At 44.1% G+C, this 23,738-nt stretch overlaps 1 protein-coding gene across 1 annotated transcript in view; it reads left to right on the forward strand.

The window, feature by feature from the left end:
- GALNTL6 (polypeptide N-acetylgalactosaminyltransferase like 6) overlaps nt 1–21,839 on the forward strand; it is a 1,932,308-nt gene extending 1,910,469 nt beyond the window's left edge. Inside the window, exon 12 of the mRNA XM_063920636.1 lies at nt 20,663–21,839. Coding sequence (XP_063776706.1) covers nt 20,663–20,830 — 168 coding nt within the window. The 3' untranslated portion in view covers nt 20,831–21,839. The remainder of the gene's footprint in view (nt 1–20,662) is intronic.
- Nucleotides 21,840–23,738: the final 1,899 nt, after the last annotated feature.

Consider the following 23,738-nt stretch of genomic DNA (forward strand, 5'->3'; position numbering starts at 1 on the left):
GAAGGTATATCTGGCACTGTGAGGACATGTGTATCTGGCACTGGGGGCATATATGTATCTTTCACTGTGGGCATATGTGTACCTGGCACTGTGGGGCACTTATGTATCTGGCACTCTGGGGCATATGTGTTCCTGGCACTGTGGGGCACATATGTCACAGGCTTGTGAACCAGTGTACGTAGCGTGCATGTATGCATACACATGGCAAAAATGCGCACGCACAGAGGCCACTCTGTTTGGTGTTTGCATGTGGTGTGTATGTAATATTTTCGACTTCGACAATGTAATGCACGCACAATATTGGTGCCATTGTGCGATGATGTCCCTCAGTTTCCGTAAGAGGTTGTCAGCGGTGTGCCTCTTACGGAAACCGGTGATACACAGCGTAGCCTGCCTAGGAATGAGTTGGCATTTGTAGATGCTGCTACTAGTGCCGCTGCTGTTGTTGCTGCACCAGGCAATACATCTGCCCAGTGGACTATCACAGTCATGTAGTCCTTAGTTTGCCATGTTTCACTTGTCCACATGTCTGTGGTTAAGTGGACACTGGGTACAACTGCATTTTTCAGGACACTGAGGACACTGTTCTTAATGTTCCTTTACATTCCGGGAATCGCTTGCCTAGTAAAGTGGAATCTAGACGGGATTTGGTTGCAGGAACACAGTATGTCCATCAGCTGTCTAAATCCCACAGCACTAATGGCGGATACCAGGCACATGTCTAACACCAGCATAGTTGTTATGACCTCAGTAATCCGCTTAACAACAGGGTGACGGCTGTCATACTTCATCTGCCTCGCAAAGAACTGTTGGACAATCAATTTCTTAGTTGAAGTAGTACAAGTGGTCTTCCAACTTCCTCTATGGGATGACAATCGACTCCCAGCAGCAACAACAGCAGCGGCAGCAGACGTGCCACTCAAGGATCCTACAGAGGAATCCCGGTTAGGAGAGGACTCGCCAATCATGCCAGTTACATGGCCTGCAGGACTACTTATGTTCCTGACTGAGGAGGAAATTGACGTTGAGGGAGTTGGTGGTGTGGCTTGCATGAGCTTCGGTACAACAGGAAGAAGGGATTTAGGTGTCAGTGGACTGCTTACTCTCTTACCCAAAGTTTATGAACTTGACAATGACTTCTGATGAATGCGCTGCAGGTGACTTATAAGGGAATATGTTCCTAGGTGGTTAACACCCTTACCCCTACTTATTATGGCTAGACAAAGACAGCACATGGCTTGACACCTCTTGTCCGGATTTGTGGAGAAATAATTCCACACCAAAGAGGTGGCGTTTTTGGTATTTTTCCCAGGCATGACAATGGTCTTTTTCATCCCATAGACAACAACTGTCTCCACTCATGCCTTATTCAAACAAACCACATCACCATCAGAATTCTCATTGTCAACTTCCTCCTCAGCGCCAGCTACAAAAATATCCTTCTCATCCTGGTGTACTTCTACAGTGACATCCTCAATCTCAATATCAGCAACTGGACTGTCAGTGCTCCTCCCAGCACTTGCAGGGGGCATGCAAGTGGTCTTAGGAGCCTCTTCTTTCCATGCTGTCTTGTGAAGGTCAGGCCTAGACATTGCAATCACGGACACACTTGGACTCTCCTTGGGGATTTGTGATATCTCTGAACGCACTGTTGTTTTTTCCTGTGCTTTAACAAGCTTAATTTTTAAATTTTTCGAGAGAGAGAAGGGCTTTCATCCTCATGAGATACTGATCCACCAGTCATGAACATAGGCCAAGGCCTTAGCCTTTCCTTGCCAATTCGTGCCGTGAATGACATATTGGTAATTTTATGTTTCTCATCAGATAATTACTTTTATTTCTGATTATTAATTTTTGCTTCTTGGATTTTACATGCCATCTATGACATTGGGCATCGGCCTTAGCAGACGACTTTGATGGAATTGCATCATCAATGTAATGATTGGTGGTAACAGCAGCTTCAGCACTAGTACTAGGAACGGGAAGTGGTTCCTGATCTTCCAATATTTTTTCCTCCATTCTACAGGACAGCATTCCTTTATTATTATAGCACACAGAACAGTGTCCCTTTATTTCACAGCACCCCTGTATTTTTACAGCATACAAGACCAGTGTACTTTTATTTTAACAACAGCACCCTTGTATTTTTACAGCATACAGGACCAGTGTACTTTTATTTTAACAGCAGCACCCCTGAATTTTTACAGCATACAAGACAGGGCCAGTGTACATTTATTTTCACTGCACCCCTGTATTTTTACAGCATACAAGACAAGGCCACCACCCTTGTATTTCCACAGCATTCAGGAGGACAGAGTCCTTGCCCCCTGTACAACACTGTGACAGCCAGAACAGCAACACCCATGTACAGCTGCAGCACCCCAAACAGCACATGAAACACCAGTGACAGCAAGGACAGCACCCCTAACAGCACAGGGACACCACAGTGACAGGAACAGCTCCCCTACAGAGCACACACTGACCCCACCCAATGCCACCACCCACAGAGTGAGACAGAGGTCTATCTCCCTCACTCTCCAAGTCCGGAGTGAAAATGGCGGTGATGTGTGGCTGTTTATATGGAATCCAAAACCCACGAGATTACAACAGAGGGATGATAATGTTTTTGCTTGTTCTGGCTCGGATCCGGGCTCAGAGCGTGAAGCTTTTTTTTGGGGGGGAGGGGTTCGGTTCTCTGAGAACCGAACCCGCTCAGCTCTAGTCTCTAATTTGTTGTACTAAAAACTTGATCTCATAACGCCCATGCATCAAGTCCACATAAGGGCTCATGCAGAGATGAATGCAAGTGAGTATTGCAGACTTAACTTGACGGTTTTCACACCTCACAAGCTTGGACTCAAGTGCACGTATATATGGGCAACTCAGTCGCAGCCCCACTTCAGCAGTATTGGTTAAACTAGGTTGTAATAGGGCAATTAGGTTATGTCTAGTTAGGAGGGTAGAGGGCAGAACCAAATGCACGGTTGTTGCCCAATACATTTCTAGCACCTATTATAGGAATGGTGCAAGTGTACACTGATTGAGAATGATTATGGCTATAAAAGTAAGTATATAGATAAGGGTGGTACAGTTATGCAAATTATCACAGGTTTGTGGAGAGTTGCAGAAGTGTGTCTTTACTAGCTGCAGTCATGCGGAACAATGGACATGATTCAAGTCTCATAGCTTACGCAAAGGCGATGTGACCACATTTTTGTGAGATAAGGGGCTAGCGCACACACGCAGGTCCCACCCTGCCCGTGAGCATGCAGTTAATGCAGTCAGCCCACATTAACTGTGAATGCTTCTGCCTGATTGACAGACAGAGGCATTCGTGGAGCGGGTGACTGAGCATTTTCGGGGCGGTGTTGGGGAAACAGGGGCGTGTCGGTGGCATTTTTCGAGGCGGCTGTGTTGCAAGGCTACCATAGTTTCTGCGACCATGCTCTAATTGCGTTGCGATCTCAATAAGAGTGTGATTGCAGTGGGTGGACGGTTGGTAGCATGCTGGGCGACCTTGCCATGCGATGGGCAGCCCCCGGCATGCGACTGAAAGGATTGCAGATTCTGCTAAAAAGCAGAATCTGCAATCCTTACTGAATAAGCTCCAATGACTGCAGAGGCACTACCTCACCACCATCCACAGCACTAGTAAATCTACAGGTACAAGTCTGCATACGGACAAATATGTGCATTTATTTCAGTATACACATGCGAATGCAATTGCAGACAACTTGTGTTCAATTCTACATTGTCATAGACCCAGTTTAGTCTAATTCTGGCTAGACACTCATGGACATTTTTGGGCAGTTAGGCTGACATTTCCATGTTTTGCAACACCAATAACACTTTGACACAAACTATTGATTTACCCTCTCTATGACCTCAATAAGAGACCACAGCATTACCATAATTAAAATAGCTAAAAAAAAAAAAAGAAAAACACACTTTATACAGCAAAGGCTTGTTATACAGTATAAAATGGTGTTGATATGCATGTTCTGTGTTTGGAAGCTAATTTGGATTATGCAATGAAACTACCTATAACATTAAAGGTGGGCATGAATGAACTAATAATCATAGAAAAAATCAATAAATCCATTTGCAATATCAAATAAGTATATCATAAACATATACTTTTTTAAACGCAAAGTAGCCACAGCCACAGAGAATGGAGATGTATAGCGATTTGTAATATATACTGGACATATGTAATAAATGTATTAGAGATGAGCGGGTTCGGTTTCTCTGAATCCGAACCCGCCCGAACTTCATGTTTTTTTTCACGGGTCCGAGCGACTCGGATCTTCCCGCCTTGCTCGGTTAACCCGAGCGCGCCCGAACGTCATCATGACGCTGTCGGATTCTCGCGAGGCTCGGATTCTATCGCGAGACTCGGATTCTATATAAGGAGCCGCGCGTCGCCGCCATTTTCACACGTGCATTGAGATTGATAGGGAGAGGACGTGGCTGGCGTCCTCTCCATTTAGATTAGGGTTGAGAGAGAGAGAGAGAGATTGACCTGAGGCTGTGATACTGTAGAAGAGAGTGCAGAGTTTAGTGACTGACGACCACAGTGACCACCAGACAGTGCAGTTGTTTGTTTTATTTAATATATCCGTTCTCTGCCTGAAAAAAACGATACACACAGTGACTCAGTCACATACCATATCTGTGTGCACTGCTCAGCCCAGTGTGCTGCATCAATGTATATATATATCTGACTGTGCTCAGCTCACACAGCTTATAATTGTGGGGGAGACTGGGGAGCACTGCAGTGCCAGTTATAGGTTATAGCAGGAGCCAGGAGTACATAATATTATATTAAAATTAAACAGTGCACACTTTTGCTGCAGGAGTGCCACTGCCAGTGTGACTAGTGACCAGTGACCTGACCACCAGTATATATAATATTAGTAGTATACTATCTCTTTATCAACCAGTCTATATTAGCAGCAGACACAGTACAGTGCGGTAGTTCACGGCTGTGGCTACCTCTGTGTCGGCACTCGGCAGCCCGTCCATAATTGTATATACCACCTAACCGTGGTTTTTTTTTCTTTCTTTATAGTCATACTAGTTACGAGTATACTATCTCTTTATCAACCAGTCTATATTAGCAGCAGACACAGTACAGTGCGGTAGTTCACGGCTGTGGCTACCTCTGTGTCGGCACTCGGCAGCCCGTCCATAATTGTATATACCACCTAACCGTGGTTTTTTTTTCTTTCTTTATACATACATACTAGTTACGAGTATACTATCTCTTTATCAACCAGTCTATATTAGCAGCAGACACAGTACAGTGCGGTAGTTCACGGCTGTGGCTACCTCTGTGTCGGCACTCGGCAGCCCGTCCATAATTGTATATACCACCTAACCGTGGTTTTTTTTTCTTTCTTTATACATACATACTAGTTACGAGTATACTATCTCTTTATCAACCAGTCTATATATTAGCAGCAGACACAGTACAGTGCGGTAGTTCACGGCTGTGGCTACCTCTGTGTCGGCACTCGGCAGCCCGTCCATAATTGTATATACCACCTAACCGTGGTTTTTTTTTCTTTCTTTATAGTCATACTAGTTACGAGTATACTATCTCTTTATCAACCAGTCTATATTAGCAGCAGACACAGTACAGTGCGGTAGTTCACGGCTGTGGCTACCTCTGTGTCGGCACTCGGCAGCCCGTCCATAATTGTATATACCACCTAACCGTGGTTTTTTTTTCTTTCTTTATACATACATACTAGTTACGAGTATACTATCTCTTTATCAACCAGTCTATATTAGCAGCAGACACAGTACAGTGCGGTAGTTCACGGCTGTGGCTACCTCTGTGTCGGCACTCGGCAGCCCGTCCATAATTGTATATACCACCTAACCGTGGTTTTTTTTTCTTTCTTTATACATACATACTAGTTACGAGTATACTATCTCTTTATCAACCAGTCTATATTAGCAGCAGACACAGTACAGTGCGGTAGTTCACGGCTGTGGCTACCTCTGTGTCGGCACTCGGCAGCCCGTCCATAATTGTATATACCACCTAACCGTGGTTTTTTTTTCTTTCTTTATACATACATACTAGTTACGAGTATACTATCTCTTTATCAACCAGTCTATATATTAGCAGCAGACACAGTACAGTGCGGTAGTTCACGGCTGTGGCTACCTCTGTGTCGGCACTCGGCAGCCCGTCCATAATTGTATATACCACCTAACAGTGGTTTTTTTTTCTTTCTTTATACATACATACTAGTTACGAGTATACTATCTCTTTATCAACCAGTCTATATATTAGCAGCAGACACAGTACAGTGTGGTAGTTCACGGCTGTGGCTACCTCTGTGTCGGCACTCGGCAGCCCGTCCATAATTGTATATACCACCTAACCGTGGTTTTTTTTTCTTTCTTTATACATACATACTAGTTACGAGTATACTATCTCTTTATCAACCAGTCTATATATTAGCAGCAGACACAGTACAGTGCGGTAGTTCACGGCTGTGGCTACCTCTGTGTCGGCACTCGGCAGCCCGTCCATAATTGTATACTAGTATCCAATCCATCCATCTCCATTGTTTACCTGAGGTGCCTTTTAGTTGTGCCTATTAAAATATGGAGAACAAAAATGTTGAGGTTCCAAAATTAGGGAAAGATCAAGATCCACTTCCACCTCGTGCTGAAGCTGCTGCCACTAGTCATGGCCGAGACGATGAAATGCCAGCAACGTCGTCTGCCAAGGCCGATGCCCAATGTCATAGTACAGAGCATGTCAAATCCAAAACACCAAATATCAGTAAAAAAAGGACTCCAAAACCTAAAATAAAATTGTCGGAGGAGAAGCGTAAACTTGCCAATATGCCATTTACCACACGGAGTGGCAAGGAACGGCTGAGGCCCTGGCCTATGTTCATGGCTAGTGGTTCAGCTTCACATGAGGATGGAAGCACTCAGCCTCTCGCTAGAAAAATGAAAAGACTAAAGCTGGCAAAAGCAGTAGCACCGCAAAGAACTGTGCGTTCTTCGAAATCCCAAATCCACAAGGAGAGTCCGACTCCAATTGTGTCGGTTGCGATGCCTGACCTTCCCAACACTGGACGTGAAGAGCATGCGCCTTCCACCATTTGCACGCCCCCTGCAAGTGATGGAAGGAGCACCCGCAGTCCAGTTCCTGATAGTCAGATTGAAGATGTCAGTGTTGAAGTACACCAGGATGAGGAGGATATGGGTGTTGCTGGCGCTGGGGAGGAAATTGACCAGGAGGATTCTGATGGTGAGGTGGTTTGTTTAAGTCAGGCACCCGGGGAGACACCTGTTGTCCGTGGTAGGAATATGGCCGTTGACATGCCTGGTGAAAATACCAAAAAAATCAGCTCTTCGGTGTGGAAGTATTTCACCAGAAATGCGGACAACAGGTGTCAAGCCGTGTGTTCCCTTTGTCAAGCTGTAATAAGTAGGGGTAAGGACGTTAACCACCTCGGAACATCCTCCCTTATACGTCACCTGCAGCGCATTCATAATAAGTCAGTGACAAGTTCAAAAACTTTGGGTGACAGCGGAAGCAGTCCACTGACCAGTAAATCCCTTCCTCTTGTAACCAAGCTCACGCAAACCACCCCACCAACTCCCTCAGTGTCAATTTCCTCCTTCCCCAGGAATGCCAATAGTCCTGCAGGCAATGTCACTGGCAATTCTGACGAGTCCTCTCCTGCCTGGGATTTCTCCGATGCATCCTTGCGTGTAACGCCTACTGCTGCTGGCGCTGCTGTTGTTGCTGCTGGGAGTCGATGGTCATCCCAGAGGGGAAGTCGTAAGCCCACTTGTACTACTTCCAGTAAGCAATTGACTGTTCAACAGTCCTTTGCGAGGAAGATGAAATATCACAGCAGTCATCCTGCTGCAAAGCGGATAACTGAGGCCTTGACAACTATGTTGGTGTTAGACGTGCGTCCGGTATCCGCCGTTAGTTCACAGGGAACTAGACAATTTATTGAGGCAGTGTGCCCCCGTTACCAAATACCATCTAGGTTCCACTTCTCTAGGCAGGCGATACCGAGAATGTACACGGACGTCAGAAAAAGACTCACCAGTGTCCTAAAAAATGCAGTTGTACCCAATGTCCACTTAACCACGGACATGTGGACAAGTGGAGCAGGGCAGGGTCAGGACTATATGACTGTGACAGCCCACTGGGTAGATGTATGGACTCCCGCCGCAAGAACAGCAGCGGCGGCACCAGTAGCAGCATCTCGCAAACGCCAACTCTTTCCTAGGCAGGCTACGCTTTGTATCACCGCTTTCCAGAATACGCACACAGCTGAAAACCTCTTATGGCAACTGAGGAAGATCATCGCGGAATGGCTTACCCCAATTGGACTCTCCTGTGGATTTGTGGCATCGGACAACGCCAGCAATATTGTGTGTGCATTAAATATGGGCAAATTCCAGCACGTCCCATGTTTTGCACATACCTTGAATTTGGTGGTGCAGAATTTTTTAAAAAACGACAGGGGCGTGCAAGAGATGCTGTCGGTGGCCAGAAGAATTGCGGGACACTTTCGGCGTACAGGCACCACGTACAGAAGACTGGAGCACCACCAAAAACTACTGAACCTGCCCTGCCATCATCTGAAGCAAGAAGTGGTAACGAGGTGGAATTCAACCCTCTATATGCTTCAGAGGTTGGAGGAGCAGCAAAAGGCCATTCAAGCCTATACAATTCAGCACGATATAGGAGGTGGAATGCACCTGTCTCAAGCGCAGTGGAGAATGATTTCAACGTTGTGCAAGGTTCTGATGCCCTTTGAACTTGCCACACGTGAAGTCAGTTCAGACACTGCCAGCCTGAGAAGGTCATTCCCCTCATCAGGCTTTTGCAGAAGAAGCTGGAGACATTGAAGGAGGAGCTAACACGGAGCGATTCCGCTAGGCATGTGGGACTTGTGGATGGAGCCCTTAATTCGCTTAACAAGGATTCACGGGTGGTCAATCTGTTGAAATCAGAGCACTACATTTTGGTCACCGTGCTCGATCCTAGATTTAAAGCCTACCTTGGATCTCTCTTTCCGGCAGACACAAGTCTGCTGGGGTTGAAAGACCTGCTGGTGACAAAATTGTCAAGTCAAGCGGAACGCGACCTGTCAACATCTCCTCCTTCACATTCTCCCGCAACTGGGGGTGCGAGGAAAAGGCTCAGAATTCCGAGCCCACCCGCTGGCGGTGATGCAGGGCAGTCTGGAGCGACTGCTGATGCTGACATCTGGTCCGGACTGAAGGACCTGACAACGATTACGGACATGTCGTCTACTGTCACTGCATATGATTCTCTCAACATTGATAGAATGGTGGAGGATTATATAAGTGACCGCATCCAAGTAGGCACGTCACACAGTCCGTACTTATACTGGCAGGAAAAAGAGGTAATTTGGAGGCCCTTGCACAAACTGGCTTTATTCTACCTAAGTTGCCCTCCCACAAGTGTGTACTCCGAAATAGTGTTTAGTGCCGCCGCTCACCTTGTCAGCAATCGGCGTACGAGGTTACATCCAGAAAATGTGGAGAAGATGATGTTCATTAAAATGAATTATAATCAATTCCTCCGCGGAGACATTGACCAGCAGCAATTGCCTCCACAAAGTACACAGGGAGCTGAGATGGTGGATTCCAGTGGGGACGAATTGATAATCTGTGAGGAGGGGGATGTACACGGTGATATATCGGAGGGTGATGATGAGGTGGACATCTTGCCTCTGTAGAGCCAGTTTGTGCAAGGAGAGATTAATTGCTTCTTTTTTGGGGGGGGTCCAAACCAACCCGTCATATCAGTCACAGTCGTGTGGCAGACCCTGTCACTGAAATGATGGGTTGGTTAAAGTGTGCATGTCCTGTTTTGTTTATACAACATAAGGGTGGGTGGGAGGGCCCAAGGACAATTCCATCTTGCACCTCTTTTTTCTTTTCTTTTTCTTTGCATCATGTGCTGATTGGGGAGGGTTTTTTGGAAGGGACATCCTGCGTGACACTGCAGTGCCACTCCTAAATGGGCCCGGTGTTTGTGTCGGCCACTAGGGTCGCTAATCTTACTCACACAGTCAGCTACCTCATTGCGCCTCTTTTTTTCTTTGCGTCATGTGCTGTTTGGGGAGGGTTTTTTGGAAGGGACATCCTGCGTGACACTGCAGTGCCACTCCTAGATGGGCCCGGTGTTTGTGTCGGCCACTAGGGTCGCTAATCTTACTCACACAGCTACCTCATTGCGCCTCTTTTTTTCTTTGCGTCATGTGCTGTTTGGGGAGGGTTTTTTGGAAGGGACATCCTGCGTGACACTGCAGTGCCACTCCTAGATGGGCCCGGTGTTTGTGTCGGCCACTAGGGTCGCTAATCTTACTCACACAGCTACCTCATTGCGCCTCTTTTTTTCTTTGCGTCATGTGCTGTTTGGGGAGGGTTTTTTGGAAGGGCCATCCTGCGTGACACTGCAGTGCCACTCCTAGATGGGCCCGGTGTTTGTGTCGGCCACTAGGGTCGCTAATCTTACTCACACAGCTACCTCATTGCGCCTCTTTTTTTCTTTGCGTCATGTGCTGTTTGGGGAGGGTTTTTTGGAAGGGACATCCTGCGTGACACTGCAGTGCCACTCCTAGATGGGCCCGGTGTTTGTGTCGGCCACTAGGGTCGCTTATCTTACTCACACAGCGACCTCGGTGCAAATTTTAGGACTAAAAATAATATTGTGAGGTGTGAGGTATTCAGAATAGACTGAAAATGAGTGTAAATTATGGTTTTTGAGGTTAATAATACTTTGGGATCAAAATGACCCCCAAATTCTATGATTTAAGCTGTTTTTTAGTGTTTTTTTAAAAAAACACCCGAATCCAAAACACACCCGAATCCGACAAAAAAAATTCGGTGAGGTTTTGCCAAAACGCGTTCGAACCCAAAACACGGCCGCGGAACCGAACCCAAAACCAAAACACAAAACCCGAAAAATGTCAGGCGCTCATCTCTAAAATGTATATCTATGTATTATTTCTAGACTAGCAGAAAAAAATGCAGTGATACATTTTTTTTCTAAATGACAGATTTTAATTGTAAGTTTTTAAGACTACTAAACAACAGGGGTGGTTAGTGACGTATAATGTACTTTATGTAAAAAAAATATACCCTATCCTAATTAAAAAAACATATCCAAGATCTGGCCCACCTCACTTATTGAAAATTAAATCTCAATTTTAATCCCACAAAACTCATAAAAAATTAGATCTCAGATCTGAACCCCTTTCTCAATCATTGTAAATCCTAACCAAAATAATTCATGAACCTTACTTAATAAAAATCCTACTCTAGGTCTGGCAAAAAAAAAAAAATCATAACATAAATCTGCTGCCCCTCCCTTGTTAAAAAACATACCACAAATATGCCCTACCCTCCTTCATTAGTAGTAGCACAAATTTGCAACCCCCTTCTTTTATTGAAAATCATGCCCCAAATCTGCCCCACTCCTCCTCTCCATAATAAATAATAAATCAGACTTATTGGATGACCAAATAAACTTGACCACCATGTCTTCAGTCCCTCATATCTCTTCTTGCAGCCTTCTGCACTCTGATTGATGGATTGCTCCAGTCATCAACTTATTGGTGGATGGCCAGATACATACACCACTCAGTATTTTAGCAGCTTGGCAGCATACCAGATGCTGCATTTATGTGACTGGTTGTGTTTACAACACAATCAGGGCAGTCAATGAGTATCCTCTGCCTGTCTCTTGGCCACCAGACATATGCTTGCAGCACATGGCTACAGCCAACAGGTGGCTCCAATAAAATAAATTGTACCAGTCCGGGAAGCAGATGCCACTTTGCCCCCTTGTCCACCCCTGCGCATACGCCTCACCAATACCATACCTCCCAGCTTCTTCTAGATGGCAATCGGGAACATGCTATGCAGGGCAGCAGGCTAGAGGGGGGCGCTCAACTCCCTCCTACCATGGGATACTGCAATCCATGTGAAGAATAGCAGGAGTCACTGGAAAGTAACCAAAAAGTTGAACTGTCCCACCAAAATTAGGATGGTTGGGAGGTATGCCAATACACACATAGATATCTGGATATGTAGACAATACGAACAACATAGCAACATGTACAGCTAACGCAACCATATAAATAAGAAATGAAAGATGTTGCTAAAACGTATATTTAAATACACAGTTTACACATACTGTATTTAATAAAATATGCAAGCAAAAACTCAGCTAATACATACAGTATAGTAACTTATTACAAAACTTTAAACTAAAATACACAGTTTACTTTTGTATGTAGTAAATATACCATAAATTTAAATAGATTACTTTAGCATCCTTAATTGGGATTTTTAATCCTAAAAAGGGATCATCTGAATATATAGTTGTTGCAATAACTTGAGGAGTGAAGGATCAGAATTGAAACAGAAACTAAATAGAATAGGCATCCAATTGATAACCCTCATATTCTACATTTTAATTAGTATTAGTATTTTAGACCAGTTTCAATTTCCCTGAGCATATTTATAAATTCTGCTGTATGAAATTTTGCTTGGGTGTAAATTGAAAGATATACAGTGTCTAGATAGACAGTCAATAGGTCAATACCAGATGGTTGACAGGGTCAAAAGCCTGACAAGGTCAAAAGGTTGTCAGTTAAATGGTGAACAACACACAAACTGCAACCAGGCGCTTAATTGAATTTAATTAATATATCATCAATTAATTATTCTCAAGCTGCAATACAGAGCTACTGACTTGGGGTCTTCAAGTCAGAATAATTAGCACAGGTGGTCCCTGTGCTGATTCCCAAAGCTGCTTTACCAATTAGCTCTATGCGCTATTTATTATGGTATGGCTGATGTTCAAATGATCAAACTACAAATTTTACTATATTTCATATGTTTTAATACACATAAAAATTAGACCGGTCTAAAATATCATAAACAATGTAAAACAATAATAATCAGTATTATCAAAAATACTATAGACTTAACACAAGGAGGTGGAGCCAAGCTACTATATGCCCAGTTCTCGTAATGGACAAATAGTTTTAACTATACTTCAGTCCGCATATTAAACTTATTAAAATGCACATTCATTTATTTCTGTAACCCATGTAGGGATATGAGTTCCTTAAGTGCTTTTTAAAGATGAACAATGTTCCATATTCAACTGCTCGTCAGCAAAGACAGAAATAAAGCATGAAAATGCGCTCCTGGACGGAGCCTTACGTGTAATAACCGTCCGTGCTGTGTATCGCAAATTGAAGCCCCCAAAGGTCTGTGTCGCGGTCCCGGTTTCAGGGGATCAAGCGTCTGCAATGACGCCCGCTGATGACGAGGGTATCCAGCCACAGGGATCAACGAGACCGCACCGTTTTGGTGCTGCTTGCAAGCACCCAGGTCCCGGTCTCTCTCCTCTCAATTGCTGACGGGCTATTGTTGGTGGCGATGAACAGCAATATTGGTAGGTTCGAACCGCTCAGCACACATCTCTCCCGCCGCTCAGCACAGCCCGATGTGTGCTGAGTGATGCGGGGGAGGACTGGGGGCCGCTCATTTCACCCAGCGGGGGAAATGAGCAACGTGCTAGATTGGCCTGCATACATGCCAGATTGGCCTGCATACATGCCAATCTAGCACCAGCGATAGCGATGCGCGGGGCTGCGCATCGCTATCTCTGTGAGGGGTACACACGAGTGATCTGTGCTTAAAATCTAAGCAATCTAGTCAGATTGCTTAGATTTTACGCATGGATCTCTCCGTGATTACCCCCCTTTATCCTCCCCTTAGTGCCTAACCCTAACCATCCCCTTCCATAGCATAACTCTCTTCTTCTAGTGCCTAATCCTAACTGTCCCCTCCAGCAGACTAGCCCTCTCCCAAGTACAGTACCTAACCCTAAAAATCATAATACATCTTTAAAAGCCATGTGTTGACCTTTTGACCCTGTCTGCTTTTGACCCTGTCTTTCTAAGTTCATGTCGACCATTTAACTGTCGACCTTTGACTCTGTTGACCTATTAATTGTTGTCATCTGGTGTCTATTTACTGTCTATTTTCTATCATTCATCCAGATACCATTTTGCTCATCTCATAAAAAACTATTAATACAAACATAAATAAAATGTCATTATACAGTTGCTTATGGTAATTGACATTTGTTAACTGAATAATTTAATTTAAAATATCCCCAACTTTATTTAAAAATTGTATAAACACATAAAGCAATTATCATTAAACAACTCTCAATAATGATAAATGTATGTACAATGGGTTTACATAGAGTCACCTCTTCCCTACACAGACAATAAAATGGTCACAATGAAAGGTAAACTGAGTAGAAATGATTGGAGGCTTTGGTGCTAACAGCACCTGGCGTGTTGGCAGTTCAGAGCTGAACAGCTGCAAATCTGCATAAAAAGTAGTTCATTGAAGCAATTTGTGCCAGATAGGTGGCTAACACAATATAACTGAACAGAAATTTGTTATATTCTACAGCGGTGGAACGTTAATGACAAAATACAGACTGACAAAGGGAACAGACAAGTGCAATAAACATTTCTGTATTTTGTAAAACTAATTCAAAAATGTAACTGTGGCAGTACAATACATTTTTCTCACCCAGTCTAGCTGTCACCGTCTTACCATGCTCTACATTAAACTCTTACTTTTCAGGAAACAAAACACCCTAATTTTGCATAAAACAATACACAGTCACAAGAATGTCCTGCTAATTATGTCAACAATGGTAAAAACACCTAAAATAGATGTAAAAATAATTTGGAGTGATACAGACACTTCAAAAATGGTTTGGGGATTGCTATCGCAAATATGCTATTTATCTTCAAATTACAAAAACAGAATGTTATGCATTTTAACTGCTGCATAATCATATCCAATTACTGAGGAAGTATTTACATCGTTAGCACAAGGACACATCATACCCAAATGATCTGGTGTGCACATTAGCCATCCACATAAAAATGTTTACGATTATTTCAGATCTTACAAACAGCTCTTCCTCAGAGACTTGCTAAGGCAAAACATAATAGCAACACAATCTGGAGTGACCTGTTGGTAAAATAAAAACATTTACATAATGTGTTAATATATAAGTCTGCAAACATATTTATATACTGTATCGTGCTAAATGAATGTTCGGTATTTAATATAATATCACTCAATCAATAGTCTCAGGTTTGAATTTTGTAGCCTGAAAATATGATTAAAATTCAGTCGCAAAATTACTTCTCAACATGTGTAGCTTTAGGGGGTAATTCTGAGTTGATCGCAGCAGGAATTTTGTTAGCAGTTGGGCAAAACCATGTGCACTTCAGGGGGGGCAAATATAACATTTGCAGAGAGAGTTAGATTTGGGTGGGTTATAATGTTTCTGTGCAGGGTAAATACTGGCTGCTTTATTGTTACACTGCAAATTATATTGCAGATTGAACACACCACACCCAAATCTAACTCTCTCTGCACATGTTAAATCTGCCTCCCCTGCAGTGCACATGGTTTTTCCCAACTGCTAAAAAATGTCCTGCTGCGATCAACTTGGAATTACCCCCCATGTGCACTGCAGGGGATGTAGATATAACATGATGTGCACAGAGAGTTAGATTTGGGTGGATTATTTTGTTTCTGTGCAGGGTAAATACTGGCTGCTTTATTTTTACACTGCAATTTATATTGCAGATTGAACACACCACACCCAAATCTAACTCTCTCTGCACATGTTATATCTGCCTCCCCTGCAGTACACATGGGGGGTAATTCCAAGTTGATCGCAGCAGGATTTTTGATAGCAATTGGGCAAAACCATGTGCACTGCAGGGGATGTAGATATAACATGATGTGCACAGAGAGTTAGATTTGGGTGGGTTATTTTATTTCTGTGCAGGGTAAATACTGGCTGCTTTATTTTTACACTGCAAATTAGATTGCAGACTGAACACACCCCACCCAAATCTAACTCTCTCTGCACATGTTATTTCTGCTTCCCCTGCAGTGCACATGGTTTTGCCAAACTGCTAAAAAATTTCCTGCTGCGATCAACTTGGAATTACCCCCATGGTTTTGCCCAACTGCTAACAAAATTCCTGCTGCGATCAACTCAGAATTACCCCCTTAGGCCCTCATTCCGAATTGTTCGCTCGCAAGCTGCTTTTAGCAGCTTTGCACACGCTAAGCCGCCGCCTACTGGGAGTGAATCTTAGCTTATCAAAATTGCGAACGAAAGATTAGCAAAATTGCGAATAGACACTTCTTAGCATTTTCTGAGTAGCTCCACACTTACTCGGCAACTGCGATCAGTTCAGTCAGTTTCGTTCCTGGTTTGACGTCACAAACACACCTAGCGTTCGGCCAGACACTCCTCCGTTTCTCCAGCCACTCCCACGTTTTTCCCAGAAACGGTAGCGTTTTTTTGCACACACCCATAAAACGGCCAGTTTCCGCCCAGAAACACCCACTTCCTGTCAATCACATTACGATCACCAGAACGAAGAAAAAACCTCGTAATGCCGTGAGTAAAATACCTAACTGCATAGCAAATTTACTTGGCGCAGTCGCACTGCGGACATTACGCATGCGCATTAGCGACTAATCGCTCCGTTGCGAGAAAAATATAACGAACGAACAACTCGGAATGACCCCCTTAGTTGTGTAAATTAACATACTTTATTGTAGTTTAGCAAGAGGCCATGCTATTTCACAATGATAACAATCTTTCAATTATATTTATATTACTCCTGACTCTGTATCAAGCCTTCAGTATTTTATTAAGGTTGTTTGTTAATAATATGTAATCTTAATAATCCAATCACATATATGAATTTTGGGAGCTTGTTAAATCATTGAGCCCACTATTCCTGTTGGCTGAGATGTCGTAAGATTAAAAAAAAAGAAAAAAGTTGCCCTTACATGGGCAGACTGGTTCCGTGGAGTACGAAGTGGTCATATGAAGACTGCATGAATGAAAACTTAGTGGCTATCTTTGAACCATTCTTTATTTCAGGGGTGTCCAAACTTTTTGCAAAGAGGGCCAGATTTGGTGAGGTGAAAATGTATAGGGGCCGACCAGATACACAAATGCCCTCAGCAGTGCTGCCAGATACACATTATATGCCCCCACAGTGCTGCCAGATACACATTATATGCCCCCAGCAGCGCTACCAGATACACATTATATGCCCCCAGCAGTGCTGCCAGATATACAAATGCCCCCAGTGCTAGATATACATTATATGCCCCAGCAGTGCTGCCAGATACACATTATATGCCCCCAGCAGTGCTGCCGGATACACATTATATGCCCCCAGCAGGGCTGCCAGATACACATTATATGCCCCCAGCAGTGCTGCCAGATACACATTATATGCCCCCAGCAGTGCTGCCAGATACACATTATATGCCCCCAGCAGTGCTGCCAGATACACATTATATATCCCCTGCAGTGCTGCAAGATGCACATTATATGCCCCCAAATGCTGCCAGATACTGAAATGCCCCCACAGTGCTTCCAGATACACATTAGATGCCCCCAGCAGTGCTGCCAGATTCAGAAATGCCACACAGTGCTGCCAGATACACAAATGCCCCCTGTGCTGCCATATACACAAATGCCCCAATGCCAGATACACATTATATGCCCCGGCACCGCTGCCAGATACACATTATATGCCCCCAGCAGTGCTGCCAGATACACATTATATGCCCCCCAGTGCTGCCAGATACACAAATGCCCCCACAGTGCTGCCAGATACACATTATATGCCCCCAGCAGTGCTGCTAGATACACAAATGCCCCACAGTGCTGCCAGATACACATTATATGCCCCAAGAAGTGCTGCCAGATACACATTATATGCCCCCAGCAGTGCTACCAGATGCACATTAATGCAACCAGCAGTGCTTCCAGATAAACAAATGCCCCCTGTGTCAGATACACATTATATGCCCCAGCAGTGCTGCCAGATACACATTGTATGCCCCACAGTGCTGCCAGATACACATTATATGCCCCCATCAGTGCTGCCGGATACACATTATATGCCCCCAGCAGGGCTGCCAGATACACATTATATGCCCCCAGCAGTGCTGCCAGATACACATTATATGCCCCCAGCAGTGCTGCCAGATACACATTATATGCCCCCAGCAGTGCTGCCAGATACACATTATGTGTCCCCTGCAGTGCTTCCAGATACACATGATATGCCCCCCAATGCTGCCAGATACACAAATGCCCCCACAGTGCTTCCAGATACACATTATATGCCCCCTGCAGTGATGCCAGATACAAAATGCCACACAGTGCTGCCAGATACACAAATGCCCCCAGTGCTGCCATATACACAAATGCCCCCAGTGCCAGATACACATTATATGCCCCAGCACTGCTGCCAGATACACATTATATGCCCCCAGCAGTGCTGCCAGATACACATTATATGCCCCCCAGTGCTGCCAGATACACAAATGCCCCCTGTGCCAGATACACATTATATGCCCCAGCACTGCTGCCAGATACACATTATATGCCCCCAGCAGTGCTGCCAGATACACATTATATGCCCCCCAGTGCTGCCAGATACACAAATGCCCCCAGTGCTGCCATATACACAAATGCCCCCAGTGCCAGATACACATTATATGCCCCAGCACTGCTGCTAGATTCACAAATGCCCCACAGTGCTGCCAGATACACATTATATGCCCCCAGCAGTGCTGCCAGATACACATTATATGCCCCCAGCAGAGCTACCAGATACACATTATATGCCACCAGGAGTGCTGCCAGATACACAAATGCGCCCAGTTCCAGATATACATTATATGCCCCAGCAGTGCTGCCAGATACACATTGTATGCCCCACAGTGCTGCCAAATACACATTATATGCCCCCAGCAGTGATGCCAGATACACATTATATGCCCCCCAGTGCTGCCAGATACACAAATGCCCCCACAGTGCTGCCAAATACACATTATATGCCCCCAGCAGTGCTGCTAGATACACAAATGCCCCACAGTGCTGCCAGATACACATTATATGCCCCCAGCAGTGCTGCCAGATACACATTATATGCCCCCAGCAGGGCTACCAGATACACATTATATGCCACCAGGAGTGCTGCCAGATACACAAATGCCCCCAATGCCAGAAATACATTATATGCCCCAGCAGTGCTGCCAGATACACATTGTATGCCCCACAGTGCTGCCAGATACACATTATATGCCCCCACAGTGCTGCCAGATACATATTATATGCCCCCAGCAGTGCTGCCAGATACACATTATATGCCCCCAGTGCTGCCAGATACACAAATGCCCCCAGCAGTGCTGCCAGATACACATTATATGCCCCCAGCAGGGCTGCCAGATACACATATGCCCCCAGTGCTGCCAGATACACATTATATGCCCCCAGCAGTGCTGCCAGAATCATCCATACACAGTGTGCCAATACCCTTAATCCCCCCTCCCTCCAGCATACTGCAGCATCATCCAGCACTCCTGCCCCCACCACCCGCACACTCACCAGAAAGCCTTCACAGTGGCAGCCAGCACCTCCTCACCCACTCCAGACAGCAAGAAAGCTGGAAAGTCCTGCCTCTCCTGGGAAGGTAAATGCGTGCTCGTGGTGCCTCTCCATCAGCTTCTGCTGGGACGCCACTGGATTGCGCTGTCCTCACTGTGCATCCCACGCTGTGCGTCCCACCCTCTGGCATCCCGCATCTACTGCTCTGTCCACTTCTGGCTGCACAGAGGCTGCAGGGGCCAGTGAAAATGTGAGCAGAGGGGAAATGTCAGCACGGGCCACTATTGGCCCCCGGGCTAGACTTTGGACATGCCTGCTTAATATTATCAGAGGCATCACTATGAGGGTGCGGGGGTCCGGACCACACCCGGGTGTCTCCTTTCTAGAAAGAAACACCACATTGCTGGCTCCTCCACAGTTACAGGGACCCAGGTGCTGTACTGTGAAATTAGTGCGCAGCACCTGGCTCCTGTCACTCAGGAGGAGCCAGCAGGGCAGGGAGAGTCTCCAGGGGCATCCCACCATCTCTGGGATTGCTGGGCACGCTCCTGCAGTGATGTAAACAGGGACATCCAATGAGGCCACCCCTCACACTCCATTTTTGACTGTGTCCCCTACCCAGTGCAAAGATGGAGGGGAGACCACCAGGAGCCCCAGAGACCACCAAATTGGGAAGTATACATTTTTTATTTTTTTACTCATACTGAAAACTACAAGTGCATTATTTATTTATTTATTTATTTATTTATTTATCTTTTTATTGGATATGCACAGTTATCCAAAATTGGACGTGAGATCTGTGAGGTTTATTTGCGGTAAAAACCTTGCACCTAACTAATCTCCCCCCTATTGTACATGGAACACAGTAGCAGTTGGGGCATGTGCCAGGCAAGTTAGGTGTGATGTGTGTGTGCGCTGTCACTGCATTTAGGGTCATGATGACTTCATTTTTTGCAGGCTCTGATTTTTATACTGTATGTGTGTGTGCGTATATTAATTTATAATAGGCATATAACATGTGTAATGTTCAATTTTCTTTACAAAAACTAAAATTTCCCTTTTGTCTTCTTCCCTTAGGATAAATCATTGTTTCATCCTGTAAGCAACAGCTGCATCGACTGCAACCCAGCTGAGAAAAAACTGTTCATGAACACATGTGATCCTCTGTCTGAAACACAGCAGTGGGTTTTTGAACACATTAACATGACGATACTACAGAAATTCAACATATATAATAACTCTTAGAAGTCAATGCAACTGGCTCCCACCACCCTCAGTGGACTATAACTGGGCTAGAAGAGTCAGTGGTTTTGATTTCGGTGATCCCACCTCCTCTTTGTGAGGATATTAGCAAAATATGCCACGCATAGACAAGCGCTATCACATGTCATCGTATCCAAAGAGCTTGGATGAAATGAGAACTGATGCAGCTGCTGAGGACTTAAATAGACTTTCCTTGCTGGTTCAAGGCCAATGATAACCTTTGGAATAATGTTCTATGCTACCACAGTGAAATGCATTTTTAATCTTACTCAGGACACTTCCTGCTGTAGTGTGTAGCTGTGAATGGCAAATAGTGGATAATGTTCTTCCGTTTTTTATTTTGTAGTGGGGGGAAGTCGGGAATGGACTGCATGATAAACATCAGTCTTTTAAATAACCACAATCATAGACTGCAAAGTAACACAAGCAGAGCCGCTGGCAGAATAATTATACTATGTGTTTCTTTTCTTAAAATACTGAAGTTAACAGGTTTAACTCTCTCATTTCTGCAAAATGCTTTTAGAAAATACCCCAATACCTCTCCCCTCTGGTCACAAAACTGGAGTCTAGACACACAGAAGAAGGAATTTTTGATGCAGCATGAAATGGACTGTAAGATTATTTGACTTCTTAATATTTGAAACTTTGTTTTTTAATTGAAAATCATTAATAGAATAAAATAATATTGTACAACTAAATTTCCTAAAACTGTGGTTGTTAAATGAACATTAATATGACAATATCTTATGCAAGACTTACTGACTCAAGTAATCAAAAAATGAGTTGAAAAATACGGTCATCCTGTCAAGGTTAATATTCTGTTATTCAGGACCATATAATAACCTTTGGAGTGATTTATGAAAACAAAGCCTGGATAAACTGTTTTGTTCATAACGACCAATCAGATGTTTTTGTTTTTTAACTGACAGCAAGAATCTGATTGGCTGGTCTTCGCAAAACCACAACTTTCCTGTGTGCTTGTAGTATTCATGCCAAAATGTATTTTTCCCAGGACAGGCCCTTTTTTTTCCCACACAGAATCTTTAACACACAAATTTAATTTGCCATAATTGCAGCCCTAATTAATTTTAATTAAGAGGATGAGTGGGAATTGGTCCTTACATAGGAAATACAAGGTGAATTGATGCCCTGAGCTATTTTAATAGTTTGGCAATGTTTGCAGAGGGGAAAGGGCGGACATGTTGCTTGTAGTGGGTGCAGAAATGTGAGTTTAAAATCATGAGCATTTACACAGAGCATAAGGCTATTTGTCCTCCAAAACTGATTCTTCTACTAGATCTGAGATTGGGTCTTATCCAATACTTTTAGTGGTGTGTAGTTTTGCACTTTTACTCGGACTTCTATAAAGAAATGTAGGTCTTGGTTCACTGTGCCTTATTTAGATGCAGAGGCAACAGCCGATGGTAATGCAAGTGGAGTGATTATCAGCCATTATGCATGCATTAATGCCGCTCAGACAGAGGAATCAAACGCAAAGCATTTGGGGAGGTAACGGGGTGGTCAGATAAAAGCAAATTTATCTGGACCATGGAAACACCATTTTATGGGCGTGCATGAATTAGCATTTGCGATATCCCTGACAGCACATCACATTTTGCTTGCAATGCATCCCTCCACTCACCGCATGCATAGCGGACTTTATTAATGCTGTACACTTGAAGAAACTCCCAAAGGACAGCTCTTCAAGTAAGAGCTATCCTTTGTGATGATAAGACTTCTGGGTTTATGACCTGGAATCCTAGCTGCACATGTGTGGGTTGACAAGTTCACCACAGGGGGTGCTGAGTAGGGAACGCGATAGAGGATTGTCTGCATTTTTTAACCTTGATGCATACTGCTCAGCATGAAGGCCATCCGGATGTTAGGTGAGACACAGCGTTCGAGAAGGTCAGACTCAATCAGCGGCTGCGTGGCTGCCTGATCTGTGTCAGTATTGCCAATGTTTATACTGTTGTACATCGTCGGACGGGTATGAGAAGGCACCAGTGAGTGGCCCTATGCGCAGGTAAGCTTTGAAGACATTAGCATATTTTAGCAGTTGCGGTCCATGAGAAGTTTTAGCTGCAATGGCAGCAGCTTCTGCATCTTAATCAGGCCCACTGTGCTGAATGCAAAACAAATTTTTAAATATACAAAAGCACTACATGTAATAAAAGCAGTCCTCTAACATAAGCCAAAAATAAAGCCAAACCCAGGAGTATTTCAGCAGGAGAATGGATAAGTTGTATATAATGAAAGTGGTGCTTCTGAAATAGTAGTAGATTATACTTTGGTGTGGTTTTTACACTTTTGTACAAAGAACCTGCAGATTTTCCCACTTCTCCACACCTACACGCAATTACAAGTGAAGCTAGATATGCCTTATGTTTACCTGTAATAAAATAAGCCCACATAACTTTAAATAAATGCATTCATCCATTTACATGTACCTTATCTGTGTTTATAAACATGGAGTGAACAGGCGCTCTAAAGAATATTTATATGGACATTTGTGTACTTATTTGTTGTGTGGGCCCCTTGATAAAGGTGCTGTTGCAACTGTCAGGTTTGCTTCCAAATCCATATAATATCTGTGGCAATATATATACACACACATACACAACTCAAGAATAGCATTTCTAGGGCTCCATTTATCAATGGGTTTTCACTATTTAAAGCTCATTGCGTATGATTACTGGTGCTCCAGCCAATCAACTCCTGTCATTGTTTAAAAAATTAGCTGACTGCTTAGAGCCTTAAAATTTTTAAGGCTTATCAGAAATCAATGAGGTCCAAATGAGGAATCCCTTCTACTTATCTGATATGGACAATGGGGGTAATTCTGAGTTGATCGCAGCAGCAAGTTTGTTAGCAATTGGGCAAAACCATG

This window comes from Pseudophryne corroboree, chromosome 1 (genome assembly GCF_028390025.1).
Source record: "Pseudophryne corroboree isolate aPseCor3 chromosome 1, aPseCor3.hap2, whole genome shotgun sequence".
NCBI classification, from domain to species: Eukaryota; Metazoa; Chordata; class Amphibia; order Anura; family Myobatrachidae; genus Pseudophryne; species Pseudophryne corroboree.